Source organism: Salvelinus fontinalis, chromosome 11, assembly GCF_029448725.1.
Source record: "Salvelinus fontinalis isolate EN_2023a chromosome 11, ASM2944872v1, whole genome shotgun sequence".
NCBI lineage: Eukaryota > Metazoa > Chordata > Actinopteri > Salmoniformes > Salmonidae > Salvelinus > Salvelinus fontinalis.
In genome coordinates, this window is record NC_074675.1 from 22,033,097 (window position 1) to 22,057,398 (window position 24,302).

A 24,302-nucleotide genomic window follows, 5' to 3' on the forward strand; every position below is an offset into this window, starting at 1 on the left:
TTCTAAAATTCAGCCTCGGCGATGGGCCAACCACGCCCATTGCCACGCCCCCTTGCTACACCCACCACGTAGGCCCCTTTTAAATCCAGAACAAACTCTGCATACCATGGTATATTTAAGCAATAAGGCATGAGGGCGTGAGGTATATTGGCCATATACCACAGACCCTGAGGGGCCTTATTGCTATAATAAGAGAAAAATAAATGTTTTGTCATACCCGTGGTATATGGTCTGATATTCCATGACCGTCAGCCAATCAGCATTCAGGGCTCGAACCACCCAGTTTATTGTTAAGCAATAAGGCCCGAAGAGGTGTGGTATATGGCCAATAAACCACAACTAAGGGCTGTCTTTGCTCGACGCAACGCGGATACAGCCATTAGCCGTGGTAAATTGGTCATATACTGTACTACAAACCCCCAAGGTGCCTTATTGCTATTATAAACTGGTTACCAATGTAATTAGAACAGTAAAAAGATGTGTTTTGTCATACCCGTGATATACCACGGCTTTCAGCCAATCAGCATCCAGGACCCAAACTACCCGGTTTATAATATACAGTACATGTATGGTGAAATCAGAGGTGATATATGTATTGCAGCAGGTGATATACATTATGCAGGTATGCAATTTATAATGAGAACACACCTCCGTCTCTGGCACAGTGCCATTCACCCCCGGGAACTGGCAGGTGTCTACCTGTACCTGGGTGCCCCCTGGGGTCTCATGTTAACCACAGACATCCCTCTTTCCTGTCTAGTACCCATAAAGGGGCAATCAGCTGTTGAAACAATAACAAAGCTGACACCCCGTCACTGATTTGGTAAATAGCCGAGGGTTGAGGCTGCAGAAATGTAACCAATCTCAACTGCAGATTGCCCCTTTAAATGCCTGTGATGGATCTTCACTTCTGAACCACTTTGTTGAGTTAGCCAATGTGACTTTCTTCAACAGAAGCTAGTAGTTAGTAAAACCACACAGAGTGGAGGATATGTAGTCAGTCTCACCTTCGTGTTCCCCTATGTCCTCAGCCATGCAGGGCTGGGAATGCAGGTGTTTTATCACTAGAGTGTGTAATTGCATGGTCTGTTCTAATCTAGGGAAAAAAGAGAGAAAGAGAGAGATAGACCGAGAGAGGAGAGAAAGAAAGACAGAGAGAAACAGATGCAGGTCCAGATGTGGTATATGGGGGTCCACACCGAACGGTGAAGGGTCTGCAGCAGATGTGCTCAACACTCACTTCACACTCACACACACTGAAATCCCAGGATAGGGGTCCGATATGTGTCTGACGTATTGACGTATGCGCAGGGGCAACAGCTCGGCCTGCGAACGCAAGGCACTACGGAGGGTGGTGCGTACGGCACAGGACATCACTGGGGCCAAGCTTCCTGCCATCCAGGACCTCTATACCAGGCGGTGTCAGAGGAAGGCCATAAAAATTGTCAAAGACTCCAGCCACTCTAGTCATAGACTGTTCTCTCTGCTACTGCACGGCAAGCGGTACCGGAGAGCCAAATCTAGGTCCAAAAGGGCCTTTCAACAGCTTTTACCCCCATGCCATAAGACTCCTGAAAAGCTAATCAAATGGCTACCCCCATTTTTCGCTGCTGCTAATCTCTGTTTATTATCTATGCAAAGTCACTTTAACTGGACTAACCGGCTCTATACCGGTACCCCCTGTATATAGCCTCGCTATTGTTATTTTACTGCTGCTCTTTAATTATTTGTTACATTTATTTCTTATTTTTGTACTTATCTATTTTTAACTTAACACATATTTTTATTAAAACTGCATTGCAGGTTAAGGGATAAGTAAGCATTTCACTAACGTCTAAACCTGTTGTATTCGGCGCAAATAAAATTTGATTTGATTTGAAACATGACCATTTACCCAGCTATCGGCTGGTCACAAGTGTCTCCCCCCCCCCCCCCCCCCCCCCCCCACCACACACACACACACAGAGGAAACTACCCCAATACAGCTCCAAGACATACATACAGTAGACATTTGACTAAGTCCTGTGTGAAATAATGTTGCCCTTTATATGGAATGGGGCTTTCAGTGACACTGACAGCATACCGACAGATAGATCTGTATGTATGGCAGAAATGTATGGAGTTGCACCAGAGTTTTCAGCAGAAATGAAGGCCTAGGCCCTATACAGTTTCAGTTTCAACAGAGTTTCTGATCCCCCGACTAAAAGTGGACTTGGCTCACAGACAGGGCCCCCTGAGAGTCTCCAGTTTACCCCCGTTCCTTCTCTCTTTCTCCCCTCTTTCTTTCTCTCTCTCTCCGGGGTGTTGACAATTCTGCCGTTCATCTCCTAGCTCGTCTCTGGGGACGATAGCCTAGCTGGTGCCATAGCAACACACTTGATCCATACGGCGACTGACAAAGAGGAGAAGGTCAGAGAACACAAGCAACAAGTAACACAGACAGACAGACACACGCACAAACGCATGCGTGCACACACTCTCTCTTCTCACCGCCTCTTTGAGTGTGTGAACCAACTAACTCTCGCTCTGTGTACTTGTTTTCAGCTCTAACACAAGTCAGTACAGGCATAACACTCCATGTTATGGCCTCACGTTTTATTTTTTTTATTTTTTTTACATTTTAGTCATTTAGCAGACGATCTTATCCATTGCGACTTACAGTTAGTGCATTGATCTTAAGATAACTAGGTGAGACAACCACATATGTCAGTCATAGTAAGTACATTTCCCTCAAAGTAGCTTTCAGCAAAGTCAGTGGTAGTAGAGGGGAAAAGTCAAGTATGAGTGTTGGTTTACGAAAGTTTCAAAAAATGTTTTACCACTCAGTGTGCCCTGCAGCACAGTATGTAGGGGATAAGATTACTGACAGAGCTGACAACACAGAAAACACTGCATTAACTACCCCCAAACAGCCCTAGGACTGAACACTGACTAACTAACATTATATTTTTATCCTTAGACCTCTGTCTGACACACATATGAAACTTTACTACCCGGGAGGGAGGCAAAGGTCAGTGGTGGATGTATCAGATTACAAACAAAAGAGGAAAAACAACTGGGGAAAAAAAATCGAGCCACTTTATGAGGACTTATAATACTGCTAATGTCATGACTGGAATCTTTCCAGGAGTACATTTTGAGTCACAAGGCAGTGTTAGGGCCGTGGGGTGGGAGGGTGTGGGTGGTGTCGAGAGTGTGTGTGTGTGTGTGTATCAGTCTTCCTCCGCTGTGTCACAACACTCCCCGCACAAAGACAATGGGGGAAACCCTGGATTTCAGATTGGACGGGAACCTCTTCAACATTAGGAAGCTCCAAGCTGCCACAAAGCTCAAATCTGAACACGTACGCCGATGATCGCGTTCTTGTGGCACATACCCCAGAAGCTTTGACGAGCCACCCTCACAGCAGCTGTGAGATAATACAGCAGAATCGGGCTGTCTGTTAACATCCCAAAAACAGAGGTCCTATGTCGGTGGTCATCTGATCCTCTGCCTGAACTACCCGCATTCTCCATTTCCGGCTCCTCACTTGACATTGTACCACACTTTAAATATCCAGGACGCATCCTCTCAGAAGACCGCAACATCGACCAGGATATCCAGAATCGGGTCAAACAGGCCTCATCCTCCTTTAGACGGCTAAGGAAATCGTGTTTTTAACAACCTAAACCTACACACCAAAGTGGCCGTGTGTATCTACACTCCTTTGTGGACGTGAAACATTGACAGTCTACAGCCGGCCGGTAAAACAACCGGAGTCCTTTCACATAAAATGCCTACAATGCATTTTGAAAGTGACCTGGCAGGACCGTGTTCCACACGCAGAGATCCTACAGAGAACCAGCTGCAGGAGCATTGAGGCATCCGTCACACACCACCAGCTTAGATGGCTCGGCCATGCCGTCCGGATATACCAGAGGATGGACAGAGAAGACATACGACCACCCCTGTACCAGCATCAACGGGACAGGCCTTTGTGTAACTCTGTCTGTGGCAGATTGTGTGCATCCCGCATCGTATTATACACTCATCCGCAAACCCACAAGCAGTAGTGGAAGTCATCATCGCATATGATGGACTACCTCAAGTAAGTAAGTAAGTGTGTGAGTCAGGCCCACGCTGTAGGAAGTTACTAGCGGAGGAGAGGAAAGGGTGAGCGGGGGTATTTTCAGAATGAAGGAAGTCGGGAGCGAAGGCTCTGATTTGACTTGGGTTTCACTGAGGAAATTCAATCGCCAATCTCTTGCCCTCTCTTTCTCTGTCTCCCTCTCATTCCAACTTCCAGAATTTTTTGAAAAGCGGTATCTCCTGCCATCCTTTGCTTTGTGTGCTCCTATGGAGGGAGGGGAAAGGCAAATGTTCAATGTGTGTGTGTGTGTGTGTGTGTGTGTGTGTGTGTGTGTGTGTGTGTGTGTGTGTGTGTGTGTGTGTGTGTGTGTGTGTGTGTGTGTGTGTGTGTGTGTGTGTGTGTGTGTATGTGCGTGTGTGTGTGTCTGTGTGCATGCATGGTGTGTATGTGTGCCTGTCTTGTGTGGGGTTGGGTGTCTGTGTACGTCCCCATCTGTTCTTTGACCATTACCTCACCTACCCTCTGGCACTGTAAACCTAGAGCTGTCAATTATTCATACACGCATGCATGCATGCAAAATGTAAACACACACACACACACACACACACACACACACACACACACACACACACACACACACACACACACACACACACACACACACACTCACACACACACACACACACACACACACACACACACACCCTGAGGATATACAACGGGTAACAATGTTGTTCTCTCTCCCACAGGACATGAGGCGGACGTTCAACCCTATATGTTACCCAGATGCCTTCTCTATAACACACACACATATATATCAGTGTTCTGCTCTTTCTCTGGGCGATGCCAGATGGACAGCAGCATTGTCCTCTGGATATCTTGAGCCGGACAAATGATATGCTGAGGAATAGGAAACCTTCAAATATGGAGTCTCTCTCCTACGGTTATTGAAATCTAAAGCTAGTTGGAATATCTGTGAGATGACTATCTTACTACAAACTCCCCAATGTAGGTGTGAAAGGTTACTGTAACACGTGTTCTATACAAGCCTAGGAGTATTGAAAGCATCAAACACCCATGAGAATGTCTGGCAGTGAATGCTGTTACACATTAACACGGCTTATGAGGAAGAGAAATGGACAGAGTGAATAAGGGAGGAAAGGGAGAGAGGGGGGGGGGGGGGGGGTAAAAGACAGAGACAGGTGCCAGGTGTTTACAGCACTAATAATAAATCCCTTTGCAGCACCCTCACCCTCCCTCTCGATCTCTCACCCTCCTTAGTTCTCTTTCTCCTGACCACTTTCTCCCTCCTCTCTCTCTAACATAGAGTCATGCTACATGAGCTGTGTGGAATCTCTGGCTCCCTCATTTGCAAACAGCAATTGGTCTGAAATAGGACACAGGAATTACAACAGGGGTCTTCAACCATTTCTTGCCCAGGGACCCCCACTCAGGCAAACCGGAAACATAAACTCAGCAAAAAAAGAAACATCCCTTTTTCAGGACCCTGTCTTTCAATGATAATTCGTAAAAATCCAAATAACTTCACAGATCTTCATTGAAAAGGGTTTAAACATTGTTTCCTATGCTTGTTCAATGAACCATAAACAATTAATGAACATGCACCTGTGAAACGGTCGTTAAGACACTAACTGCTTACAGACGGTAGGCAATTAAGGTCACAGTTATGAAAACTTAGGACACAAAAGAGGCCTTTCTACTGACTCGGAAAAAGACCAAAGAAAGATGCCTAGGGTCCTTGCTCATCTGCGTGAACGTGCCTTAGGCATGAGGACTGCAGATGTTGCCAGGGTAATAAATTGCAATGTCTGTACTGTGAGACTCCTAAGACAGCGCTACAGGGAGATAGGACGGACAGCTGATTGTCCTCACAGTGGCAGACCACGCGTAACAACACCTGCATAGGATCGGTACATCCGAACATCACACCTGCGGGACAGGTACAGGATGGCAACAACAACTGCCCGAGTTACACCAGGAACGCACAACCCCTCCATCAGTGCGCAGACTGTCCACAATAGGCTGAGAGAGGCTGGACTCAGGGCTTGTAGGCCTGTTGTAAGGCAGGTGCTCAGCAGACATCACCGGCAACAACGTTGCCTATGGGCACAAACCCACTGTCGCTGGACCAGACAGGAGTGGCAAAAAGTGCTCTTCTCTGACGAGTCGCGGTTTTATCTCACCAGGGGTGACGATAAACGATTTGCGTTTATCGTCGAAGGAATAAGAGTTACACCGAGGCCTGTACTCTGGAGCGGGATCGATTTGGAGGTGGAGGGTCCATCATGGTCTGGGGCGGTATGTCACAGCATCATTGGACTGAGCGTGTTGTCATTGCAGGAAATCTCAATGCTGTGCGTTACAAGGAAGACATCCTCCTCCCTCATGTGGTACCCTTCCTGCAGGCTCATCCTGGTTCTGCCATGGTCAGCGAAGAGCCTGAATCTCAATCCCATTGAGCATGTCTGCGAACTGTTGGATCAGAGGGTGAGGGCTAGGGCCATTCCCCCCAGAAATGTCCGGGAACTTGCAGGTGCCTTGGTAGAAGAGTAGGGTAACATCTCTCAGCAAGAACTGGCAAATCTAGTGCAGTCCATGAGGAGGAGATGCACTGCAGTACGTAATGCAGCTGGTGGCCACACCAGATACTGACTGTTACTTTGGATTTTGATCCCCCTTTGTTCAGGGACACATTATTCCATTTATGTTAGTCACATGTCTGTGGAACTTGTCTCAGTTGTTGAATCTTGTTATGTTCATACAAATATTTACACATGTTAAGTTTGCTGAAAATAAACGTTGACAGTGAGACAGTTGACAGTGAGAGGACGTTCCTTTTTTTGAGTTCATGTTATCAAACAAAAAAATGTCACGTCTTGTCTTATCATCAAGTGAATGGTAAGGAGAAGTAATCAACATTTTAAAATGAATAGATTTGCCCGCTGCACTTTTTCAATGCCTATGTCAGATACTCCAGAGAGTGTAATTAGCTCCAATGAGTGTAAATTGCTCAATATTAGGAGTTGAGAAATAAAATTGGAAAGGTACTATCCTCTTTTCTACTGTAGGTATGAAATTCAACATAAATGTAATCTGTTGTTGCTAGCGATATTCATAAAAACATATAAAAAAATGAAACTGTTCCATTTTTTTGTTTATACAAATACTTTTTCCGGCCCCCCTGCAGTACCGTGGACCCCCGGTTGAACACCCCTGGATTAGAACACAGAGGGAGGGAGGTATGGAGAGAACAAGGGAGTGTGTGATAGACATAGAGAGACAGACAGAGGGAGAGATCGAGAAACAGAGACCGGGAGAGAGGGAAAGTAAAAGAGGGATAGAGGGAGGGAGAGAGGGATGGGAGGAAGAGGCAGTCATGAATGCAGGTGGAGACTGGCAGATTTATGACTCACTGTCTAAACATCTGGGGTTTTCTACTACTGTAACTCACAAGTAGACACACACACACTACGCTTAGCTCATCATGTCCTGGTCTTATGCATACACCCTGCTGGAACCAATACAGCTGGAGAGGTTTGGAAGGTCCACGTTTAAATCCTTCACACAATCCCTTTAATGTAGCCATCTTTAATACATTAATCCCAATGAATTAGCAAGTCACTTATCCCAAAGTATCCTTATTATCACTCAGAGGAAATCAAATTGATGAGATTAACTGTTAAAGATAGAGTACCATCCACACTGACAGAAAGCACCCGAACTCCTAATCTTGCCAACATAAATTTGAGTTCTAGCCATTAAGCTTCAGTCCCTCGACATTTGAGTAGACAGCTGTCAAGATGCACACATAGCGGAGCGAGAGAGCAATGACGAGGTGTACGTACAGTATCTGCACATATGTGACATAGCACGCAATTTTCGGGGACCGCCTTTGGCTTGTGAGAGCTACTGGCTAAACAGTATACAAAAGCGCCAGATAATCTCTGTAATCCTACTGCTCCTATTTGCTCCCTTGGTCACACGACCAGCCCTATAAGAGATCCCTCTCTGTGTGTCAGGGCCATTCTGACTGGTGGTTGGCTGAAATCGGACACCTCACTTCACAATCAACACCTCCATTTGAACCCGTCCTCTGCTGAGCGCTACAGCGGGTGCTTGTAGCTCACGGTGCTCAGCGCTCCTGCAAGATTCCCTGCAGGTGTTTGAGAGGCTGCAGCATAGAGAGATGTCGACGAACACAAACACACGGGTTTAACGGGTGAGCATTGTGTTTTCAGTGAAGGAAAATGTAGCTACAGTGAAATGAATGGAAATCAAATGGAAACGTACGACAGGAAGTGAAGTAACTCTGTTAAAGAATGGAGTCTGTAAAGCAGGGATCATCAACTAGATTCAGCCACGGGACGATTTTTACTCGAGGGGACGGTCGGGGGGCCGGAACATATTTACAATTAATTTGTAGACTGCAAATTGACCGCAAGAAGCCCAAACAGATATAATGTTTGACTAAAACATAATCATTTTAAACCTTGCTTACATTTGCACACAATCACGTGTCTCTCTATTATGCATGGGAATTCTTGGGAACAGATATCTTAAATAAAAATCACTTTGAGCTGACTGGTGTTATCCAGTCTTTTATGTCCCGCCCCGCCCCCCAATTTTGTATTTAAAAAAAAAAACAATTTTCCTAAAAAAACTTGGAGGGCCAAATAAAACCACCCGTGGGTCAAATCCAGTTGGGGAACCCTGCTGTAAAGACATTCAAACCTGTGTGTCACGATCGTGTGGCGGATTAACGGACCAAAACGCAGCAGTTGGAAAATAAGCCATCTTCCTTTTATTATGAAGAAGGCAAGAAACGAAACAAAACACTGACACACTATACAAAACAAGAAAACGACCGTGAAGCTACTAACGTCGTGCACACACAGGCTACAAACGTTTAACATAGACAACACTAGACACCTGTACTCCACACAAACCCATATATTATACAACAACCCCTATACCATAAAAAACACCCAAAACCAACAAAACAAAAACATTCCCCATGTCACACCCTGACCTAACTAAAATAATAAAGAAAACAAAGAATACTAAGGCCAGGGCGTGACATAACCCCCCCCTTGAGGCGCGAACTCCGGGCGCACCATACACAGTCTAGGGGAGGGTCTGGGTGGGCTTCCATCCACGGTGGCGGCTCCGGCTCTGGTCGCGGTCCCCACGTCACCACAGTACCTAACCACCTCCTAGGCTTCCTCCAAACGACCCCCCTCCACATTAACCCCATTGCATTAAGGGGCAGTTCCGGACTAAGGGACAGCTCCGGACTAAGGGCCAGTACCAGGGTAAGGGGCAGTACCAGGGTAAGGGGCAGTACCAGGGTAAGGGGCAGCACCAGGGTAAGGGGCAGCACCAGGGTAAGGGGCAGCACCAGGGTAAGGGGCAGCACCAGGGTAAGGGGCAGCTCCGGACTGAGGAATGGCAGCTCCGGACTGAGGGACTGCAGCTCCGGACTGAGGGACTGCAGCTCCGGACTGAGGGACTGCAGCTCCGGACTGAGGGACGGCCCATGGCTGGCTGACAGATCTGGCTGCTCATGGCTGGCTAACGGATCTGGCTGCTCATGGCTGGCTAACTGATCTGGCTGCTCATGGCTGGCTGACGGATCTGGCTGCTCATGGCTGGCTGACGGATCTGGCTGCTCATGGCTAGCTGACGGATCTGGCTGCTCATGGCTAGCTGACGGATCTGGCTGCTCATGGCTAGCTGACGGATCTGGCTGCTCATGGCTAGCTGACGGATCTGGCTGCTCATGGCTAGCTGACGGATCTGGCTGCTCATGGCTAGCTGACGGATCTGGCTGCTCATGGCTAGCTGACGGATCTGGCTGCTCATGGCTAGCTGACGGATCTGGCTGCTCATGGCTAGCTGACGGATCTGGCTGCTCATGGCTAGCTGACGGATCTGGCTGCTCATGGCTAGCTGACGGATCTGGCTGCTCATGGCTGGCTGACGGATCTGGCTGCTCATGGCTGGCTGACGGATCTGGCTGCTCATGGCTGGCTGACGGATCTGGCTGCTCATGGCTGGTTGGCGGCTCTGGCAGATCCTGTCTGGTTGGCGGCTCTGGCAGATCCTGTCTGGTTGGCGGCTCTGGCAGATCCTGTCTGGTTGGCGGCTCTGGCAGATCCTGTCTGACGGACGGCTCTAGCGGCTCCTGTCTGGCTGGCGGCTCTAGCGGCTCCTGTCTGGCGGACGGCTCAGTGGGCTCATGGCAGACGGGCGGCTTTGCAGGCTCATGGCAGACGGGCGGCTTTGCAGGCTCATTGCAGACGGATGGCTCAGATGGCGCTGGGGAGACGGATGGCTCAGATGGCGCTGGGGAGACGGATGGCTCAGATGGCGCTGGGGAGACGGGCAGTTCAGTCATTGCTGTGCAGACGGCAGACTCCTGCCGGCTGAGGCGCACTGTAGGCCTGGTGCGTGGTGCCGGGACTGGTGGCACCGGGCTGGGGACACGCATCTCAGGGCTAGTGCGGGGAGCAGGAACAGGGCATACTGGACCCTGGGGACGCACATTAGGCCTAGTGCGTGGGGCCGGAACTGGTGGTACCGGACTGGGGACACGCATCTCAGGGCTAATGCGGGGAGCAGCAACAGGATGCACAGGACTCTGGAGACGCACAAGAGGCTTAGTGCGTGGTGCCGGAATTGGTGATACCGGGCTGGAGACACGCACCATAGGACGAGTGCGTGGAGGAGGAACAGGGCTCTGGAGACACACTGGAAGCCTGTTACGTGGTGTAGGCACTGGTGGCACTGAACTGGGGCGGGGAGGTGGCGCCGGAAATACCGGACCGTGCAGGCGTATTGGCTCCCTTGAGCATTGAGCCTGACCAACCTTACCTGGTTGAATGCTCCCCGTTGCCCGACCAGTGCGGGGAGGTGGAATAACCCGCACCGGGCTATGTAGGCGAACCGGGGACACCATGCGTAAGGCTGGTGCCATGTAAACCGGCCCGAGGAGACGCACTGGTGGCCAAATATGTAGGGCCGGCTTCATGACATCCGGCTCAATACTCAATCTAGCCCTGCCAGTGCGGGGAGGTGGAATAACCCGCACCGGGCTATGCACACGTACAGGAGACACCGTGCGCTCTACTGCGTAACACGGTGTCTGCCCGTACTCTCGCTCTCCACGGTAATTACAGGGAGTAGGCGCAGGTTTCCTACCTGACTTCGCCACTCTCCCTTTAAGCCCCCCCCAAAGAAATTTTTTGGGTTTTCCCACAGGCTTCCTACCGCTTCGTCGTGCTGCCTCCATTCGCCGGTATCCCTCCTCGCACTGCGCCAGAGAATCCCAGGCGGGCTCCGGCACTCTCCCTGGGTTGATCGCCCACCTGTCGATCTCCTCCCACGTAGTGTAGCCCAGATCCTTTGTAGGTTCCTTTTCCTGTCTCCGAGCTAGCTCCTCATATCGCCGCCTCTCTGCTTTCGCTGCCTCCAGCTCAGCTTTGGGGCGGTTATATTCTCCTGGTACCTCCCGGTCTAAAATTTCCTCCCATGTCCATGAATCCTTGTATTTCTCCTGTTGCCGCTGGTCATGCCGCTTGGTCCTATGGTGAGTAATTCTGTCACGATCGTGTGGCGGATTAACGGACCAAAACGCAGCAGTTGGAAAATAAGCCATCTTCCTTTTATTATGAAGAAGGCAAGAAACGAAACAAAACACTGACACACTATACAAAACAAGAAAACGACCGTGAAGCTACTAACGTCGTGCACACACAGGCTACAAACGTTTAACATAGACAACACTAGACACCTGTACTCCACACAAACCCATATATTATACAACAACCCCTATACCATAAAAAACACCCAAAACCAACAAAACAAAAACATTCCCCATGTCACACCCTGACCTAACTAAAATAATAAAGAAAACAAAGAATACTAAGGCCAGGGCGTGACACTGTGAGACACTCAACAACATGTTGGATAACACACTATGGACTAGAACCAAACTAACCATAGAACCACCGCAAGACTAGAGCACAACTAGAGCAAGACCAGAGACCAGACTAGAGCCAGACTAACCCCAAGACTAGTACTACCACCAGTACTTGCAGTACTAGAACTAACACCAGTACTAGAGCTAAGACACTAGAGGCCATGCTACTGTACCTCCTTGTGTGTCAGCTCCAGCCAGGCAGTATAAAGTGGGACCCCCAGCACCCCACTGGACCCCAGCAGGTGCAGGCTGTCCTGGGTAGACCATGGGAGAGAGAGGGGTGTGTTAGATCCATTAAGATCTGCAACTAGTGGGTGTGTGTGTGGACTACAGCACCAACAGTGGATCCTCTAGTCTAGTGTGTGTGTGTTTGTCTGTGTCTGCATGACAGGGAGTATGCATGTGTATGCATGTTTGAGAGAAATTGTTTCTGCTCATTTAGGTCTCAGTGACTGGATTATTCTGTATGTTCTCGGCTCAGCACTAAAATGCTGAGCCGGATGAAAAAAAAAAAGTTACATCGGTTATAACTCCAGGTATATCAACTAATATAGTGAACCACAAATATTATCTCCCTACAAAACCAATGGCTATGGCAGATATGACTCCCGTTTTAAAACACACGTTTTAACTCACTCAGAGTTTATGATCATGAGTCCAGCTGTGAACAGTGAACGGAGCCGTCTTAACTGTTCTGAGGCGCTAGCACTGATGACAAATGCTGCCTTTGAGCTCTGGAGTAATGAGCGTCAAGACATACCAAAGAATAACAAGCTGGCTTCCTTTAAAACACTCCCCTAAGAGACATAGAGACGGCCTTTAACCTAGAAAACATTCATTTAACCCCTGAGACATTTAGGGAGCAGCAGAGGCCCCCTCCCCAAACACACACTCCTATGCCCCCCCTCCCCCCCCACAGGGTTCTCCACCTGGGTGTTGGAACTCACAACGCCCACCCCAGAGACCAGTTATCTGTTGGGGGATAAATCTCACTGTGAGTAGCTAGATCATCCCCACTACCACACTACCCCTCCATCATCTCTCTGCACTGTTTGCATAGAAATGATCCTTCGTAGAGCAGAGACACACAGAGAAACAGAGACACTGTATATCACACTGGCTGTCCTGGATAAAAATGCTTCCTGAAACACAAGCAAATCCCTCTGCCATAACACTAGCTGCTCTGCTAGGTGGAGCTAGCATGGCTGAATTAATAAGAGAAAACTGGTGGAGGGTGAGAGAGGAGAGAGAGAGCAGGCAAACACTATGTTGTCCTGTGAGAATGACCCAGCAGGGGGTCCAGTGAGGCTAGACCTGTTTGTGTAGCCTGGTCCCAGATCTGCTAATACTGTGTATAGCCAACTCGCATGGTCACTGCCGTGCTACTACTTGTGGTCCTAGGACAGTGGTTCCCAACCAGGGGTACTAGGACCCATGAGGGTACTTGGCTTATCCACAGGGTGTACTTGAGAAGACTCATGAGACCATAGACCTACTGGTAAAATGCACATGAGGGGGTACTTCAGGCGATTTACGCCGAAACTTAAGCCTGTTTGTATGCCCCAATAAATACTCAGATCAATGCAGAAACAGAGTGCACCTTTTTTTTTTTTTTTAAAGGAATTCCATGTGACAGTTGTCACGGTAATCTCCTCTTATGCACTCTGGATATTGCATTGGTACTACCCAACTCACTAACGACCATCAGGTCTCTAATGGTCTAGTGCTCACTGCTCTATTGTCTCTCTAACCACTCTGACATCACATCAAACACTTATCATCAAAACAATGTCATGCTTTTAAAACTCACCTCGCCGTGAATTAACAATTTAAACAATGAAGTTCAACAACAGGTTGAAACTGAGTGGAAAACATGTTTGTTCAAAGCCCAACACAACGAAATGGACAGCGCTTTCTAAGGCGATGATTCATTCAAAACCTCATATACATATTAGAGCTTATGCATATGCATAGGCCTATATATATATTGCCTACCGCATATTACGCACGGCAGAAAAACATTTTTAAAAACTGACCTAGACGATCTTGTTGGTTCATTGATTGTGCAGGGTTAGCCTACAATTATAGTGAATTTGTATTTGATTTTGAATAGCCTAGTAATAGGGAATTTTTTATATTATTATAATTAATAGGCTGACACATTACCTTTAGCTACAGAATATCTTACCACCCTGCGTTTCCATCTCCTCCGCTCTCTCCTTCATTCCTTTCTCGAGTATGCAGAGAGAGGCTGTCAACAGTTTAATTAAATGTTTCGTTGTGAAAATATGTTACTATTGATGTTTCCAAACAGATTTCACTTTGTTTCCCAAATTAAGCACTGGGTAGCTGCAGGAACAGGGTTGGAGAGCTCATGGCATACTGAATTTGGGCAGAATATCACCTGTCGCGTATCGAGAGAATGCATGCTCCTCAAACAGTGGTTGATGGGTGGAGTGAAATAACAGGCAAAGACTAACTGGCATGATGGAAAAATCAAACCCATTCGCTAAGACATTTTAAGGTTTGTATCATTCACAACTAAAGTTTCCAAATAACTCTAAAACTAGCCTATAGGACCTGTTTCAAATGATTACTTTTACGCTCAATATTGCCACTTCATATTGGCACTCGCTCCCAAATGGGAAAAATATCATTTCTATTTTATTCAGCTAAATTTGATTATGTTCTCCTTACTATAAAACCATAACGATATATAATAATGGCACGGGACATATAAGCATATCTTATCTACAAAATGAACAAGCCTACAGCCTATGGCATGCACTAATAAAGACCCATATCTATAAAAGCCATGTTATCACCATCTCCATCAGTCAGAGTATGAGTTTTAGATGAGGGCTTCGATGCAGCAGTGTGATTAGGGCTAGCTATTACAGTGAGCTAGGCCTGTCTGTGTCTGGGAATGTGGCTGATAGAGCACCCTATACTGTAAAGTGTAAATAATATCGTGTCCCCTAGACTACTCCGTCCAGACCACAACTATTTTCAAGTCTGACACTAGGCCCAGACATAGACCCCTTTACAAATAAACACACAAATAAAGTACACAGACATACACAAATATGCACAAACACAGACACACACTTGTCAACCTCTTGTCCTTATTAGACTTTCATCATTCGACGTAGTGCCCAAAGTCATCCATCACAAGACAGAGCCTGCCTGCCTAACTGTCACTGTTTCAACCAGTGGTCTACAACAGAAAGGAGATGAATAGAAATACACCACAGTGATTCAAAATACTTCCTTCCCAGACGATCATCCTTTTGAGAGATGACGTGACATCACTTCCTGCTTCATAATCATCAAAACCTGAACGGTCCAAGAATATCCCTCTCTTTCTCTCTGTTTCCTGTTTAGCTCTCTCTCTCTCTGTGTGTGTGTGTGTGTGTGTGTGTGTGTGTGTGTGTGTGTGTGTGTGTGTGTGTGTGTGTGTGTGTGTGTGTGTGTGTGTGTGTGTGTGTGTGTGTGTGTGTGTGTGTGTCTTCTGCCAACTCCTCTTGCTGTCCTTGAGAAGTCGCTGCTCTACATCCAAAATAAAGTGGGAATTTCAAAAATGTCTCCTATTGTGTGAAATCTTCAATAGGGACGGCACCCCCGCCCTGCATGAGTCTACCCACCACACACACCACCGTAAATCACCTTGCACAATGCAAGTGTTTCTGTTACCATTGTGGCCCAATGCCCCTCATAGCCCACCCCCTTGTGGCCTCTGAACTATGGTTTGGGGAGAAAGAGGAATGGGTGTGTGCAGGGGCACCCCTACACCCTCGGTCCCTGACCCCATAACTCAGAGCAGACTGTTAGGGGCTGTTTGGGGTGACTGGGTCTCTCCACTCTGATTTGGACAACCCTTAATCTAACCGGTGCCTTGAGAAGCCTTAATAGGCCATAAGAATATCATAGGCTGTGTCCCAAATGGCAATGGCATTGCATTCCCTACATAGTGCACAACATTTGCCCAGGGCCCATAGAGCTCTGGTGAAAAGTAGTGCACTGTGTATGGAATAGGATGCCATGTGGAACGCAGACATAGAGCATCCCTTTATAAGTTCTCCAAGGCTCTGATGTAGAAAGTGATAGGTCTTCTGGGCTTAGTCTGGCTTTAGATGAAGGCCTGGATCCTATCTGGACTGTCAGGGCCAGGTTTGGCTGTTCTAAATCTGACTGGGATGAGGTATAACATAAGGTGACAGTGTGCCTGGTTGCCGTAGCCTCTTCCTAGATTTAACGGATTTCAGCCAATTAGTGGACGGCAAGGTTATTATAGTGTTTTTATATCTATTCATTTTTCGATTTTTATTTGAAATTCTGATTTGCTCATTTTTGTTTGGTTTTAGTTGTATAAAAATATGTATATTTTATTTTTATAGTTAGTTTTAGTATTAGGGATAGAAAGCATGCGTGGGAGGCTCGTTTTTTGTGAAATGTTTTGTGTCACTTCCTGCAACTGGGGGCAGTAATACATAAGGTGATTTGTCAGGTCATAGGTGAGTTTTGGTTGAATTATTAGGTCAATCTCATCGTGACTTGGATTTATTAAAAGAAATAGCGTACAGACTTGAGCAAAAAATATGTCGGAAGGAAACTTTAGCTCGCGTATGTTTACACCAATCCAGCGCTTTTTAACTTTAGTAGTACATGTAAGAAGAAGCTAATTAGCTACCAAGCCATTTTTTCCCGTGAGCTACTGATAGCTAGTGATAGTGATCAAAGAATGTGTACGCACTGACCAGATACTGGACTGACCACGAACCACTAACAATGGGAATAAATGTCGGAAGGCGGTGAGGAGGTTGAATCAGACCGGGACATTCTAGCCAATGAGAGGGCAAATATGCATTTGAACCACAGGGACAACTCTGATACAAAATTGTTTTTCTCAAAGTTATATCAGTACATTCAAAGCAACCTAAATAATACAGCTATTTTATCAAGTAAATGGACCTGAGGACAGTCAGACCTGTTCCTGAAAAGGCCTGTGGAAAAACAGACCCAAACATGCCCATTCAGAACCGAGAGTAGAAAGAGAGAAAGAAAGCAGCCAGCTCCATCAATAAATGAGAGACATTGACTAAATGACCCGTGTCCTTAAAAACTGCCAATGACAAATAAAATAAAAAACAATTAGTTGTGTTTTGATGTGTAGCCTATTCAAAACTTTATAGCCTATTGTTTAATTGATTATTACTCACCTAAAACAATAATTGTTCACCTGTCTAAGATTTGAGCAATAAATGCATCAGGGCATTGCATGAATAATGCAGTACATTCGCAATGTATTCAGACCCCTTCCCTTTTTCCACATTGTTACATTACAGCCTTATTCTAAAATGGATGAAATTATTTCTTTTTCTCATCAATCTTCACACAATACCCCATAATGACAAAGAGAAAACAAGTTTTTTGAAATTTGTGCAAATGTACACTACCGTTCAAAAGTTTGGGGTCACTTAAGAAACGTCCTTGTTTTTAAAGAAAATCTAATTTCTTGTCCATTAAAATAACATCACATTGATCAAAAATACAATGTTGTTAATGTTGTAAATGACTATTGTAGCTGGAAACGGCAGATTTATTATGGAATATCTATATAGGCGTACAGAGTCCCATTATCAGCAACCCCAGTTTACAATTGGCTCATTCATTCCCCTCCTCTCCCCTGTAACTATTCCCCAGGTCGTTGCTGCAAATGAGAACGTGTTCTCAGTCAACTTGCCTGGTAAAATAACGGTAAAATAAATAAAACCATCACTCCTGTGCTCCAATGGCACGTTGTGTTAGCTAATCCAAGTTTATCATTTTAAAAGGCTAATTGATCATTAGAAAACCCTTTTGACATTATGTTAGCACAGCTGAAAACTGTTGATCTGATTAAAGAATCAATAAAACTGGCCTTTAGACTAGTTGAGTATCTGGAGCATCAGCATTTGTGGGTTTGATTACAGTCTCAAAATGGCCAGAAATGATGTACTTTCTTCTGAAACTCGTCAGTCTATTCTTGTTCTGAGAAATGAAGGCTATTCCATGTGAGAAATTGCCAAGAAACTGAAGATATCGTACAACGCTGTGTACTATTCCCTTCACAGAACAGCACAAACTGGCTCTGACCAGAAAAGAAAGAGGAGTGGGAGGCCCCGGTGCACAATTGAGAACAAGACAAGTACATTAGAGTGCCTTGTTTGAGAAACAGACGCCTCACAAGTCCTCAACTGGCAGCTAAATAGTACCAGTGAAGAGGCGACTCCGGGATGCTGGCCTTCTAGGCAGAGTTCCTCTGTCCAGTGTCTGTGTTCTTTTGCCCATCTTAATCTTTTCTTTTAATTGGCCAGTCTGAGATATGGCTTTTTCTTTGCAACTCTGCCTAGAAGTCCAGCATCCCGGAGTTTCCTCTTCACTGTTGACGTTGAGACTGGTGTTTTGCGGGTACTATTTAATGAAGCTGCCAGTTGAGGACTTGTGAGGTGTCTGGAAAGATTTCCACCGGTCTAATGTCCATTGCTCGTGTTTCTTAGCCCAAGCAAGTCTGTTTTTCATAGTGGTGTCCTTTAGTAGTGGTTTCTTTGCAGCAGTTCCTCCATGAAGGCCTGATTTATGCAGTCTCCTCTGAACAGTTGATGTTGAGATGTGTCTGTTACTTGAATTCTGTGAAGCATTTATTTGGGCTGCAATCTGAGGTGCACTTAACTCTAATGAACTTATCCTCTGCAGCAGCAGAGGTAACTCTGGGTCTTCCTTTCCTGTGGCGGTCCTCATGAGAGCCAGTTTCATCATAGCGCTTGATGGTTTTTGCGACCGCACTTGAGGAAACTTTCAAAGCAATTGAAATTTTCCGGATTATCTGAACTTCATGTCTTAAAGTAATGATGGAATGTGCTTATTTGAGCTGTTCTTGCCATAATATGAACTTGGTCTTTTACCAAATAGGGCTATCTTCTGTATACCCCCCTACCTTGTCACAACACAACTGATTGGCTCAAACAAATTACACAAATTAACCTTTAACAAGACACATTCCAAGTGACTACCTCATGGGAGAATGCCAAGAGCGTGCAAAGCTGTCATCAAGGCAAACGGTGGCTATTTTGAAATGTTTAACACTTTTTTGGTTAGTACATGATTCCATGTGTTATTTCATAGTTTTGATGAATAAAGAAAAACCCTGGAATGCATAGGTGTGTCCAATCTTTTGACTGGTACTGTATATATAAAGTAAGAGAAGCCCTAGAGAGATCGAGAGAAAGATAGAGATATGCCGGTGCCATGTTCCCGACACAGACAGAAATAAAAGTTAGAAAATTGCAAAAAACCTGAATAGCGAGTTTCACACAGTCCATTCACACAGTCCAGTCCCTCTTAAGGATCGGCCCCATAATTTTTTTTTTGATGCCTAAAATGACATACCCAAATCTAAGTGCCTGTAGCTCAGACCCTGAAGCAAGGATATGCATTTTCTTGGTACCATTTGAAAGGAAACACTTTGAAGTGTGTGGAAATATGAAAGGAATGTAGGAGAATATAACACATTAGATCTGGTAAAAGATAATACAAAGTAAAAAACATTATTTATTTTTTGTACCATTATCTTTGAAATGCAAGAGAAAGGCCATAATGTATTATTCCAGCCCAGGAGCAATTTAGATAGTAGTGTATGTGCAAAGTTTTAGTCTGATCCAATGAACCATTGCATTTCTGTTCAAAATCTTGTATCAAGACTGCCCAAATGTGCCTTATTTGTTTATGAATAACTTTTCATGTTCAAAACTGTGCCCTCTCCTCAAACAATAGCATGGTATTCTTTCACTGTAATAGCTACTGTAAATTGGACAGTGCAGTTAGATTAACGCCGCGCCAACATTCTTCTCATCTTTGTCCACTACAATTTTTAAAACTTGTCCCCGAGAACATTCTCATTGTCTGAGAATTGTTTTACTTCAATGGAAAAGGCCTCCATCTTCACAATCAACAGTAGCCTAGGCTAGGGCTCCTTTCACTGGGTTTCTACTCAGCAGCAGGCGCACATGACGTGAGCAGCCGGAATACATTACAAGCTTGCGCAGTTGTCATTACCTCACACACATTAAATTAACAGAGGACGGGTCCAATCGAGAATACATTTTTAGTTACACCTACCCGACCCAGATCCGAGACAACAGTCAGAATTTAGCCTCTAACGCCTACCTAACCCGGACCCGGGATCCCCCCCATCACAAAAGCTGACTAGCATAGCCTAGCCTAAAGTTACAGGGATATCATAACATAAAATGTTCATGAAATCACAAGTCCAAGACACCAAATGAAAGATACAGATCTTGTGATTCAAGCCATCATCTCTGATTTTTAAAATGTTTTACAGGGAAGACACAATATGTAAATCTATTAGCTAACCACGTTAGCAAAAGACACCACTCCCATACCACTCCCACTCCCACCATTTTCTTACTGCATCAGTAGCTATCACAAATTCGACCAAATAAAGATATAAATAGCCACTAACCAAGAAACAAACCTCATCAGATAACAGTCTGATAACATATTTATTGTATAGCATAGGTTTTGTTAGAAAAATGTGCATATTTCAGGTAGAAATCATAGTTTACAATTGTAGCCCCCATCACAACTATCACTAAAATGACTAGAATAACTACAGAGACCATTGTGTATTAGCTAATTACTCATCATAAAACATTTCTTAAAAATACACAGCGTACAGCAGATGAAAGACACAGATCATGTGAATATAGCCAATATGTCAGATGTTCTAAGTGTTTTACAGCGAAAACACAATATAGCGTTATCTTAGCTTAGTACAATAGTCAGTCACACGGCAGCATTGATTCAAGGCAAAAATAGCAATAACGTTATAAACCACCAAACGCTATAAATTTTTTCACTAACCTTCTCAGAATTCTTCAGATGACAGTCCTGTAACATCATATTACACAATCCATATAGGTTTTGTTCGAAAATGTGCATATTTAGCAGCACACACCGTGGTTATACAATGTGATCAGTAGCAACAGGGCATGCATTCTGGCCGGCGCCATCTTGGAAAGGCACCTACTCTTATCGAAAGCTATTCATAAACTTGACTAAAAAAATACAGGTTGGACAGCAATTGAAAGACAAATTAGTTCTTAATGCAATCGCTGAGTTAGATTTTTAAAATTAACGTTACAAGACATACAGTGTGCGCTACAGCCAGACTAGTGCCGAAATAATTGCGGTCAAATCCGTTTACATTTTTACACATAAATACGGAATAACATCATAAATAGCTCTTACTTTTGGACGAGCTTCCATCAGAATCTTGGCCAAGTGGTCCTTTGTCCAAAAGAATCCTTGCATGGTTGTAAAACGTCGGCCTTCAACTTCGGAATTAGCCGCTAACAGTAGCTATGTGGTCACGCATGCCCAAATCCCCAAAACGTAATTCTAAGGAAATTCCGAAAATAGCAATGTACTCGCATAAAATGATATAACTCGATTTAAAATAACTTCGTTATGATGTTTCTAACACCTATATTAAATTAAATTAAAGACGGATATATTTAAGGTCGATAACTGAGCGTTCCAAAACGCCATGCTGAGGTCCTGCTCTGCGTAAAGGCAAAAGTCGAAAAGAGAGGTCCTCTCGCTCCTTGGCCATTTATAAACTCTGAGAATGACGTAGAGACCCCATTCCACTTCTCATTGGTTACTGACATCCAGGGGAAGGCGGGTGCAGTTCATGTCGATCCATACGATACATACAGGGCTTAAAACTGATCTCAGAGCAGAGCTTCGTTTTCAGACCTTCGCAGTTCCTGTCATGGATTTCGCTGCAGAAAGAGTTCTGGTTCACCCACAGACATAATTCCAATGGTTTTAGAAACTAGAGAGTGTTTTCTATCCAATAGTAAGAATAATATGCATATTGTACGAGCAAGAATTGAGTACGAGGCCGTTTACATTGGGTACACATTTGTGCTATGTCGAAATAAAACTTCTTGCCACTAGGGGGGTGCTAAGACCCACTTGGGTCCCGGGTCGGATCTCGGAATTTCAGGTCTGTTGGACTCGTGAAGACCTCTAGTGTGTGTGTGTGAGCTCGCCCATGCATGCGTGTGTGCGTGTGTATGCGTTTGGGTTTGTTTTACGCTGCCGACAGAACACTAGTAGCTTAAAGACGACAAGTCCAGTCATGGGAGAAACTAAACAAGCAAGAAAGAGGAGGATTTGGTTAAGAAACAGGAAATCTGCCCAGACTGGCAATAGCAGGGAAATTAATCACCCGTTCCCATGGTACTATACCCCCACAACACTCGCAATACAACAAACAGAACAATGAAAACCAACATTCCTTAAGTTTGTACAGTGCAAATAACACTGTGGTTTGTAATGGCCAGGTAGTGAGGTGAACAACTGAATGCCTTCAACTGAAATGTGTCTTCCACATTTAACCCAACCCCTCTGAGTATTCGGCACCCAGGGAACAGTGGGTTAACTGCCTTGCTCATGGGGCAGAACGACAGATTTTTACCTGGTCAGCTCGGGGATTCGATCCAGCAAACCTTTCAGTTACTGGCCCAACGCTCTAACCACAAAGTACTACATGATATGTCGCTCGTTAACAATAATCATCCTCTTTAGAACTGGTTCCTATTGAGAAAGGTTGGGATTTGGCCTATATATACACCAATGACAACAACCATGCTGATCTAAAGAACATCTTCATCTATTTACATTTCTGAGACCAAATGCTTGTCAGTGCCAGCATGCCTGGTAGAAACAAGGCTAGTTGATAGGTAGTGTGACAAAATGCTACATTGTTTTCTGCAATCCTGGCGAAGTCAGAACGGAGGCAGATCCTCTTTAAGAGGGAGCTGAACAAAACTATACGTACAGTAGGGTCCAAAATAAAAAATGTGTGTAATTAATTTTGGACTTCACTGTATGTAGGCATGCATGCACACACACGCACGCAAGCACGCACGCACGCACACACACACACACACACACACACACAGTATTTCACATCTGATCAAACCAGGGTTAGGGGAGCCCGGAAAGCGGGAATCAAAGACAGGCAGGAAATAAAGAAACCGGTGTCTTTTGTGACAAAAATGGATGAGGCTATTCTAAAGCTTCAACACAAGGCACATACCTTCCAGTTAACATATGCTTGTCCTGGAAACCGGTTGGAAAAGAGTCTAAAAGTCGGCGCTAAGAAACTCTCTCATGTTCAGAGAAGCATAATCTATAATATACGTTTGAGCTAGATGTTGTCAACCTGCTATTGTAATTCAATGGGCCCGAGGCCTTGGAAGTTTGTGGGAAAATAACACCCAGCAATTTACTGCCATAATATATACCTTTGGTGGTGAATTTGATCCACACTATGAAATAAGCATTATAATGCTCCTTAAGATTGGCTTTTATACAGAGAGTAAGGGAAATCACAGCCATGTTTCACTCTGTTCGAATAGTTCACATGGAATATAATTATGATTAACTCAGACACACACACGACTCGTAAAATCTTCATGATATAATCATGATCACTATGATTAAAATGTATGTAGTTATGTCCTTGAGCTGTTCTTGTCTATTGATGTTCTGTATTATGTCGTGTTTTGTGTGGACCCCAGGAAGAGTAGCTGCTTTTGCAACAGCTAATGGGGATCCTGATAAAATACCAAATACCAAAAATGAATATGGTACTTAAATGTAGTCACACTTTATTTCGATAGTCCATAATAAATGATCTAAAGGTGGCCCAAATATCAACAGACTATCAACCCGGTTATCTGAGTAGGTGAACATGACAGGTTCATTACAGACTTCTCCATTGGGGTGTCCATTATATTTGCCTTCAACATATGTTTACAGTTTCTATGTAGAGCAACAAACAAGCCAGACGAGACAGCGAGATGAACAATGTGTAGCGGTGTCTTACCTTGTTGTGGTAGTGCAGCTGAGAGATCAACAAGGTGTAGCGGTGTCTTACCTTGTTTTAGTAGTGCAGCTGAGAGATAAACAATGTGTAGCGGTGTCTTACCTTGTTGTGGTAGTGCAGCTAAGAGATCAACAAGATGTAGCGGTGTCTTACCTTGTTGTGGTAGTGCAGCTGAGAGATCAACAAGGTGTAGCGGTGTCTTACCTTGTTGGGGTAGTGCAGCTGAGAGATCAACAAGGTGTAGCGGTGTCTTACCTTGTTGTGGTAGT

The 24,302-nt window shown here is 45.1% G+C and overlaps 1 protein-coding gene across 4 annotated transcripts in view; it reads right to left on the bottom strand.

Moving 5' to 3' along the window:
• The window catches only part of LOC129865276 (cadherin EGF LAG seven-pass G-type receptor 1-like), a 121,180-nt gene that overhangs the window by 33,498 nt on the left and 63,380 nt on the right, over window positions 1–24,302 (bottom strand). For 3 of the 4 annotated variants that reach the window (XM_055937924.1, XM_055937922.1, XM_055937923.1), the window contains exon 8: window positions 12,245–12,325. The exons of the other annotated variant lie outside the window; for it this stretch is intronic. In XM_055937924.1, the coding sequence (XP_055793899.1) occupies window positions 12,245–12,325 (81 nt within the window). The remainder of the gene's footprint in view (window positions 1–12,244; window positions 12,326–24,302) is intronic. 4 annotated transcript variants of the gene reach the window in all.